The following is a 10,024-nucleotide window of genomic DNA, read 5'->3' as shown; positions in this document are numbered from 1 at the left end:
TCGAGTAATCCAGAAAGTGCTTCCGCCATGCGCCTTTTGCGAATTGCACATTATCCCCTGGACCCACAAATGCACTTTCACTGCTCTGTGCTCTTTATCAGTCATTTTCACCCCAATGTCTTAATAGAATGGACTACCATTCCAAAATCTTATATATGTACACGAAGACATTATCAATAACTGTATACCAAATTTCTGCTATAAATTTCACATTTTCATTATAACAAAGGCAAAAACGTCAATCCATGAGAATCATTTGTATTTTCAAACACAGTTCATTTTGGGTTGGGTTTGTGTTCGGCTCAGTCTTGTATTTTTTTGTTGTATCATTTTCTTATTGACCAGTAGGGGACTCTAACGTGTATTCGAAGCCTTGAGAAATGAACCACTTTTCATTTCTACGCTTCAATAAGCTTCATTTTATATGATTAGAGAGTCAGAGCGACACTGTACCGTCGTTTTCCTACCATAGGCCCCCACGGAACTCCTGAACTCTTAAAATTTACCTTCCAGTCGAAGTCAGAAGTGCGCTTTTCACTCGAACATGAATTCTCGAAAAATCTTTGGGTTATCACACACATGGTACAGCAGGGGGCGCTGGGTTGTCACGTGATTCGCCGAGCAGCGCGGTCGTTTTTACGGACATTTGCGAAATGGAGGTGACAAACTTAACTGTAGCAATTAAATATTATATTGATAATACACGAAATGTAACTACTTACCATTATGGGTGTAGAAGCGGTGACTGTATGTGTGGCGTTGTGTTGCTTATGGTTTTATAAGAGGTTCACGTTGCCGCGCTAATTCAGAAGCTAGGTGGCTAACATACGCCGTCGACATCCGCTTATGTGAGCGCCAAAGATTCGGTTAACGTTGCAACTATATTGATTTTTTTTTTTAACTCAACTTTTAGCACGTCATCGATTTATATATTTTGGAGTAGTGCGCTGCCTTTTTTTTAAACTTCAGCGTCCTCTTGGCTGACGTGGTATTAGCATTAGCTAGTTAGCTTTTATGAATGGCGGCGCTCAGGCCTACAACCTTTAAAACAAAGGAGACAGACTAGTTATTTAGCTTAATATCCGTTTTGGCATCGCCGTGAATTTTTAAACCATCTCTAAAACAATTTTCTCAACGCGCACAGCATTACTACCATTTTGTATGGCGTGGCCTACAAAAGCCATATTCGGTGTCGGCGGTATATATATATATATATGTATATATATATGTGTGTGTGTCAATCTCTGGAATGCTACAAAAAGGGGTGTAGAGTTGTCGTCACTTATCTTAAATTGTTCCTTTCTTTAGTCAGTAGTATAGATACGTTTTCAATCTGAATGACTAAGGTGTTAATTACTAATTGAAATCAGCTGGTGTAGTCGTTTTGCAAAGAAAGCCTCCTCCCATGGTGGCACATGGGGCTGAGACCACCTTTGGCCCATCTATAAAGCAGCAACACGGAGCTTATTCCTTGAGACTTCTGCATGAACTAAAACTTTAAATATTAGATAAATAACTTTTAATTATAAATGTGTGCTGTGGAACCCGATTGAATGCATATCTTCTGTCTACACTCATGTGCCATTAAAACAGACGGAAGATACACCTTCAAACAGGTTCAACAGGTTTCATGATGGTGCACACCAGTTTCAGTGCCTAAACACACCTGATTTGTGTAATCAATTGTGGGTGGAGCAGGGAGAAATGGAAAACGTGCTGTGTAGAGTACATAAGGACCATAATCAGAAATTTGAGAAGAGAAATGCACAACTAGTGCATCTCTGACGTGTAAAATGTTAGTTGAGTGCAATGGTAAGCATATTTTCATGAGTTGAAAATATGCTGAAACGATTAGTCGAGTAACTTAAATAATTCGATTACAAAAAAAAGTTTGAGGCAGATTCTGTGCCTCGAAGCTCTGTTTAATGTTGTACATATGTCAGGCCTGTGGGTGGTGCTGTAATGTCCCTAGGAAAAAAAAATATTAAAGCATGTGCACAGCTGTGTAACAGCTAATCAGTTTAGCACTAAAAGTCACAGCTTTCGAACGTGACACACAGAGTAAAATAAAGCCTTTTAAGAGAAAGGGGGTCCACACTGATCATCTGAAACAGACTTAATGCGCATCTAAAGTGAAGCAGTGTGTTTGTCTATTTAACAAAAAACACGGTCCGCTCGACGTGAGTGACTACTGACCCGGCGGCCGGGTATCCACAGTCGAAGCCGATTGCTGTCTCTCTCTGCCCAGTGTGAGGGGCTCTCAGCACAGGTCCACTCTTTCTTCTGTGTTTTGCTTTAACTCGAACTGAGTGCTTTGCTTTTTAATTTTTGATTTTTTTTGTTGTGGGGGGGGGCAGCACAGAACGCTTCACGAACACTGTAACATAAATTTAAAAAAAAAATGACTGAGTCTTGCATGTTCAACCTCCAGCTGAAATGCATCTGCTGAATCGCCGAGAAAGAGGGATTAAAATAACGATGCGGAGACCCAATCCACCAACCTTAAAAAAAAAAAAAATCAAAAATGGTTCAATTTTACAAGTTTGGGGGGGAGGGACAGGAAGCCACGTCACATCGCCATTTCAGCAAAATGTCAAGACTTTGGTGCAGAGATATTGTAGCAACTGCTTAGGGAGAGTCCTGGTCTATTGATGTTGAGAAACACAAAAGTACTTTTTATCTGATTAATCGATAGAATACTCGATTACTAAAATAATCGATAGCTGCAGCCCTAGTTGAAAGATGGAATGTTCCATTCCATAAGGCAAATAGATTTTGTGTTGCACAAATAGAAAACATTCATTATTTTTCATATGAGACCTAAGTAGATCTCAATATTCAAGCCAAAGTGTATATGCTATGGTTATCTTCCTATATCATGCATATCACAGGTGCATTTGCTTGAAAATGTGCAGTCATTCAGTGCAGTGAAACATCGGGCCTAAATTGTACAGCAAATGATGTAAATCCTACAATTTTCCTATAGAATGTGACAGTCAGTGCCACCTGACATACAATCCACCAATCATATTACACAGATCTATTCATCTGTTTTCTCTACTGGTATACTCCAATCAAGGGTCACAGGGAACACCCTGTTGCAGGGCCACATATAGACAGACACAATCATGCATGCAAATCTACGGCTTATTTTGAGTCATCACTTCATCTTACCTACATGTCTTTGGAAGTGGGAGGAAGCCAGAGCACCCGGGGGGAACCCATGGAAACACGGGGAGAACATTCAAACTTCGAACAGAAAGGTCCAGGCAGAAAGTGATGCCATGACATTCTTGTAGTGAGGCAACTGTACTAACTACTAAACCACTGTGCTGCCCGGGATCTATTGAGGTGTTATGAAAAACTAAAGATTCCCAAATTGATGTGCATTTTGCCAGGGGGGGATTCAAGGCAGATATATCCATCCTTCCCATCCTTGCAGTGTTTATCTAATCTTTCTATCCCTAACAAAGGCTTTAAAAATCACCCACTCAGAAAACAAATGAAGACTGTACTTGCATCTTAGGAAACCATGTTTGTATTAATTTGTGTAACACCAGCAAAATAATAATTTTACTTGCTAGTCTTTTTGTTCTTTAAAAACAAATGTTCTTTAAAAACATAAAGCCTTTTTTGAAGTAGTATCACCTCACAGAATGTTAACCTCATTCAAGCAAATTCTTATTTTACTGTTCTAGAATCGTGACTCGAAAGAACCTGAACAGCAGAGAAAGCTGTTTATTGGAGGTCTGAGCTTTGAAACAACTGAGGAGAGTTTAAGGGCCCATTTTGAAGAATGGGGTTCACTCACAGACTGTGTGGTAAGTCTAGTTAGTGTTTCCTTTATGATAAAAAGTACCAATGTTACCTTTTGTACATGGGTAGATAAACTGCTATTGTGACCTTTCCATATTATTTTGATGTTGTAGGTGATGAGGGACCCTATCACCAAGCGATCCCGGGGGTTTGGTTTTGTGACTTACCACTCTGTAAAGGAGGTTGATGATGCCATGAAAGCGAGGCCTCACAAAGTAGATGGCCGAGTTGTTGAACCTAAGAGGGCTGTGTCCAGAGAGGTAAACCTGACCAGAGGGCATCTATTCTAAGATGGCATTGTTTATTTAGTGTTGTGGTGCTCATTCATCTTCCTTCTTCTCAGGACTCTACTAGACCAGGGGCCCATTTGACCGTCAAGAAGATCTTTGTGGGTGGTATCAAGGAGGATACTGATGAGACCCACATCCGGGAGTATTTTGAGAAGTACGGAAGGATCGACTGCATTGACATAATGGAGGAGCGGTCCACTGGAAAAAAGAGAGGATTCTGCTTTGTGTCATTTGATGACCATGACACTGTTGACAAAATCGTTGGTATGGATTGGTCTCTCTCTCTCTCTCATATGTTGCTGTGGATGTTTCTAAACGTATAGCAGGAAAGCAGAAGTGCATGATTTGACTGTGTTCAAGGCACAATTAACTGTACAAGATTGAGAAACAACCCTTTTTGCATGATCTCCTCTGATCAACAGGATTACCTGACCTTGGGCAAGTAAGCAGTCTTTATTAGCCAATTGGGAAATCAAACAGTCTTAATGTAAATAAGTTAGCTGAGTGAATTGTTTTCAGTGCTACTGTTTTGTTGCTGCAGATCTCATTGTTTTATTTTTTTTTTTAATTGCAATAACTGGGCAGGCATGTTGGACAAGCACTTAAATGTGCTTGTTTCTTGAGCAGCATATTCCCCGGTTTAAGACCACCAGTTCCAATTTTCCATGTAATGTAGAGCTGCATCGGGAAGGATATCTGGTGTAAAACCTGTGCCAAATCAAAATGTTGATCCAGGGAGTAAAGTTCTCCGTCAGTACAATGGATTTCTGTCAGTTGTGCTGCCAAAAGGCGACGTTTGCCTTGACACCGTCCTGACATGAAATCAATTTCAAATCAGTCTGCATTTTTTGAATTTTTTTTTAGGCAGTGACTGGAGACCAGATTAACTCGCTAATTTCTTTTTCGTTGTAATAAGTACCTGGAAACAGGTTGGACTACATCTCCAGGGGCGAGGACCGAGATGGTCCCCTGACCTACGTCCTAATATGACATTACTCTTAGAAGTACAACTTTTTTGTTTCTTATGCCAATGTATTCATGTCTGATCAAGTAATATATTGAAATTTTACTGTTTGTTTTATCTCAACAGCTCAGAAATACCACACAATCAACTACCACAATTGTGAGGTCAGGAAAGCTCTTTCAAAGCAGGAAATGAACTCGATGGTAAATAACAGAGGTAAGCATTGTCAAAGATAGCATATTTAGAGGGAAGGTTTGCGTTTTGTTTTTTGAGCAGTTTGATGATATGTTGAAACAGTTTCTGTAAGTGGTGTTTCTTCATATTAGGCAGAAGTGGAGGATCTGGAAACTACATGGGCAGAGGTGGTAACTTTGGCGGTGGTGGCGGTGGCGGCGGCGGTGGTGGTAACTATGGCCGAGGTGAGTTGTGTGCACTGATTTATTTATTTGCAATATGGATAAATTTGACTTTGATATAAGTTGCAATAAAATGTGTTGCAATTTGTGTGAACCCTCAGCTCCAAACAATTTTTTTGTTTATATTTATTCTTTCCTCATGTTGTATTCAAGCTGAGTTTGAATCCTCTGTAAGTTGTTCCTTTTGAAGGATACTGGCACATTAAGTTTGCAGACAACAGAGATCGTTTCTGTACATCCCTTTTGGTGCATAATATTTTTGTACTTTCCTTGGTTTTCAGGTAACTTTGGCGGAGGGCGAGGTGATTATATGGATGACTTTGACAACGGTAAGCTGTGCTCAGCTTGCTACATACACTCAGCTTTGCAATGTCTGTGGCCATGTACTGTATGAGAGTATCACTTTCTTGGCCACTTGCACTGCAGTTGTCAGCTTAATTTGTGTGTGTTTTTTAAATATTTTACAATTATATAAAATAATGAAGTTAGCATTTTACCTTGCTGTAATAAAGTTCTCATTTGTGTTTGTTTTATGCATTTTATTTAGGTCCAGGTGGCAATTATGGTGGAGGACCCAGTTATGGAGGAAACCGAGGAGGGGGTGGGGGTTATGGAGGAGGTGGACAAGGATATGGGAACCAGGGCGGGGGATTTGGTGGAAACTGTGATGGGGGCTATGGAGGAAACAGCGGAGGTAACTTATTTGCCTTATATTTTTACTTGGGGTAAAATTACATAAAGTAAGCACTAGATTTATTTAGTAGAAAAAGCATACAGTTTGACACATGTACATTTGTAACTTCAGGGTATGGAGGTGGTGGTGGCGGTGGTGGAGGAGGAAATTACAACAACTTTGGGAACTATGGTGGACAGCAGTCAAACTTTGGACCCATGAAAGGAAACTACAATAGCAGAAACCAGGGGCCATACGGCGGCAGCGGTGGTGGTGGTGGTGGTGGTGGTGAGTTTTACCTTCCAACTCCACGTGGCCAACAGATTATCAAAACAAACATTCTCCAAATGAGTAAATTGTGGTCAATTCTTTGATTCAGGTGGCTACAACTCAGGTGGCGGTGGTGGAAACAGCTATGGCTCCCGGCGCTATTAAATATTTCATGTAAGTTGCATTGAGTTTCACACCTCCCTCATGACATAGTACAGAGTGAGCCCATGAAAGTGCAGAATAACTATTTGTTCTATCCTGTATCCATTCAACAGGCTTCAGTTCTTAGCAGGAGAGGCGAGGAGGTGAGCAAAGGAAATGTCAGGAAAGCTGCAGGGTACTTTGAGGCAGTCAACTGAAAGCATGTAGAACAACATACAAGTCAGACATTAACTGCAGCTAAATTGGAGCTATTTGTGGAAGAAGGACTGTAAAATCAAAAGTACAGAATATACCCTTCCCTAATTGTGATAGATGTTGCCCTACTAAGCTTCTTTTTTTTTTTTTTTTTTTCTTTTATGCGTCTGATGTGTATGTATTGTGCCCGTGGTATCAGGAGTAAATAATTTTTTTATATAACAAACAGAGGGGAGAAAAAAAAATCACATCTTGCTATTTCAATATTTTTATGGTGGTTTATTTTATTTTTTTGCTATGGGTTAGGTTACTGCTATTCAGTCCATTTTTAGTTTTAATCTGTTTTTTGTCGAATAGTATCATTATCAGGCCTTCAGAAAAGCTGGAATTACAGTTTTCTTTCTCGTTATTTTTCATTGCTTATTTGCCAGTGTCAATTGTACTCTGATTTTGTATGTGAAGCACAGTATGTAAATCGTGTGTAGTACTAGTGTCAAAAAAATACCAGGAGCCTGAATTAAAACTAAGGGAATCCTCTTTTTTTTTTTTTTTTTTTTTCCCCCCACAACCAATACAATTTTAGATTGTTCACACATTTTCTTAGAATTCGACCAAATAAAATTGTGTAGTAAAGTCACATGAAGTTCACTGCATCATTGGTTCAGACCATCACTGTATGAGTTATTAATTCTTTGTTGCTTCTTTATTGTTACTGTTGAGTAAGTCAGCCTGTCCAGAATGTTTTCCGTCTTTAGGAGTGTTTCTCTGAGTGTGTGTTTTCTTGTACCTAGCTCACAGCAGAGGAAGTTTTTGTTTTTGTTGTTTTTTTGGGTAGTCATAGAGCCAGGGCCGGGCACCACTAAGCAGGTATGATTAGAAGAGCCGCAAGCACCTGCGTTTGAGTCCTCAGCGTCGCTAGTGTGGAAGGTTGCAGATGACTGTCAGACAGGACGTCTTCAGCTCCAGCACAGTGGACCAGTCAGCATGTTGAGAGAGAGAGAGAGAGAAAGAAAGGAAGGACAAGGCAGCATGGAGCACAACACCCCGTGGAGGAAGCTTGCACTGGTAGTGAGCATCTCTTTCAAGGCTAGCTAAACCTTCCCGGCAGCTGATGCTAGCGAAGAAAGACTAGTTCCTGGACACATGGGAGATCCTGTTGAGTCAGAGATACTGCAGTTTGCCCACAAATACTAGATTTCAGACATTACAAGGAAGGATTATTTCACAAAAGCTGACTTAAGAAGATGGAGCAGGTAAGAGTAACCACTTTGCTTGATTTGCAGATGTGGAAAGAAGCATTCTCGGTGAAAATCTGTAAAGGCCTGATAACATGGAAGGTTCTGGATGGGTAAGACTTTTTCCAGATATTATCAAAGGCTGCTCATAATGTAACCTAAGCATTGCATTTGGTGATTTTTGACGAGGTGGGAGGGTTTTCGACCAAATTGATCTCCATTATATTATGATCACATTTGGCATTACTACGCGATAGGTAACGGGTTTAAAAAAAAGTACTTTCTTCTTTTAACTATCTGTTTCTTTAATATTTAGGGAGCAAATGCAAGGTTACATTATTTAATAAAACTTGACATTGATGAACTGATGCAAAGATGTGTTTTAAGCATAGAGCCACATAGAACAACTAGAGGGCGAACTCCAGCCATGTGTGTCTATTCGAAATGTGCCACCACAGGGAACTATCTGCCATCACTGAATGGGGCAAAAAGTGACTATGTATGGAACCCACTTGGCAATAAAATGGTATCTAAATTTATCTTAGTGAAATCATGAAAATATTAAATTGTACTTAATGCACATTCATTAAGAGGGGGGTTTTGCGACTAGGTCAAGGTTTCATAAAGCGGTCTATTCTCGTTTAGTCGACTAAACTCAACCTTTTGAAATGATTCTTTGCGCAAGTTTTTAGCCTGCTACAGGGGAGGCTAATCTTACTTTAGTTGACAAAACTTCAGTGTCTTACCTCAAAAATGGCGGCTATCATGTACCACCACTTAATGGAGCAGTAAGCAGTGAGAGCCTTGCGGCGCCAAGGTTCAACACGCGTCTGCTTACCGTCCTCTTCATCGTGGACATGATACCTCAGCCATCAACCACCAAATGAGGAGGAACAATGCCCTGCCAGCCCTTATTCGGGTGCTGATTGCAGTGAGGTTTTACGTCTGTGGGACCTTTCAGTGGGTTATCGGCGACACCATCCACATCTCCAAATCGACTGTGTGCCGAATCGTGATGGATGTTAGTTTGGCATTTATCCTGCACATGAGGTGATTTGTCCAGCTACCTATTGAGGGACACTGCGATCTCCCAAGCCCATCTTTGGGCAGCTAGGGCTGATGATGTTCTTTGGAATACTCAAGAGCACCCCTACATCACTTGTATTCCTCCAAAAGGAGAGCTTCCTCCGCTTTGGAAAAAGTAGGGGCCTTTTTCCGGAAGTGCTTCTCTGGTTCAGCAGACTTTCCCGTGGTTGTAGGAGACGACCAACCGAAAGTAAACACTCGTGCATTGTAGCCATTTCTTGGCAGCGGCACTCGCAAGCTTGTTATACCTGTGAAAATCTACAAGTTTAGCCGTCTATGTGAAACGGAGTTTAGACAACTAATGTTGGGCGACTAACCTCAGTCGACTAAATAAGTTTAGTAGACTAAAGGATTTGACTGCTTGATGAAACTGGGCCTTGCAGGGTTCTAGCTAGTATAAAATTTTAGCGCAGTGGTAATGTCGAGGGAGCGAAGCGACCGGCGGAAGGGGGGAAGCTTTTGAAAATTCAAGCTAAAAATTGGCCATTCTAGAGGTACCCAAAGGCCATGTCCAGAAGGCTGGGGAAGTTTGTTGAGTGGGCAATCTCATTCTGGGTTAACCAATACATGGCCCTCAGTGAGGCAGTCGGAGTCCGTGGACATTTTTAAGTCAAGACATAAAACCTATTTTTATTCTCTTTCTTGTGAGTAGTTTTTATTTTGTTTTATTATTTTACTTCTATTTTTAATTAGGTATTTGAATATTTATTTATTTATTTATTTTAATTTTTTTATGTTTAACTGTTCTGTGTGAGGCACCTTGAGACGGCTTTTGTTGTAATTTGGCGCTTTATAAGTTGATTAAATTGAAATTGAACAATGTTTTATTGAGTCTTAAAGTAAATAAATATGAAATTGGTTACTAGCTCCTTAAACTCTGGACATAATAAACTCTACATGGTGGATCCTTGATTTCT

General features: G+C 40.4%; 1 protein-coding gene across 5 annotated transcripts; it reads left to right on the top strand.

The window, feature by feature from the left end:
* The first annotated feature begins 534 nt into the window (after positions 1-534).
* hnrnpa3 (heterogeneous nuclear ribonucleoprotein A3) lies at positions 535-8,572 on the top strand. 5 transcript variants are annotated; one of them, XM_034186290.1, is made up of 11 exons: positions 535-659; positions 3,699-3,821; positions 3,930-4,076; positions 4,160-4,370; positions 5,197-5,286; positions 5,397-5,489; positions 5,768-5,815; positions 6,034-6,180; positions 6,292-6,423; positions 6,539-6,603; positions 8,070-8,572. In XM_034186290.1, exons 1-10 carry the CDS (start codon positions 654-656, stop codon positions 6,592-6,594), a joined length of 1,053 nt encoding a protein of 350 aa, XP_034042181.1. In that variant the 5' UTR covers positions 535-653; the 3' UTR covers positions 6,595-6,603; positions 8,070-8,572. The 5 variants fall into 5 exon arrangements, with proteins under 5 accessions (XP_034042181.1, XP_034042179.1, XP_034042182.1 ...); XM_034186288.1 differs by having other exon boundaries at positions 6,292-6,447; XM_034186291.1 differs by lacking the exon at positions 8,070-8,572 and adding an exon at positions 6,705-7,423 and having other exon boundaries at positions 5,397-5,450; positions 6,292-6,447.
* Positions 8,573-10,024: the final 1,452 nt, after the last annotated feature.

Source organism: Thalassophryne amazonica, chromosome 14 (genome assembly GCF_902500255.1).
Source record: "Thalassophryne amazonica chromosome 14, fThaAma1.1, whole genome shotgun sequence".
NCBI lineage: Eukaryota > Metazoa > Chordata > Actinopteri > Batrachoidiformes > Batrachoididae > Thalassophryne > Thalassophryne amazonica.
This window is presented reverse-complemented; position numbering and strand designations above follow the sequence as displayed.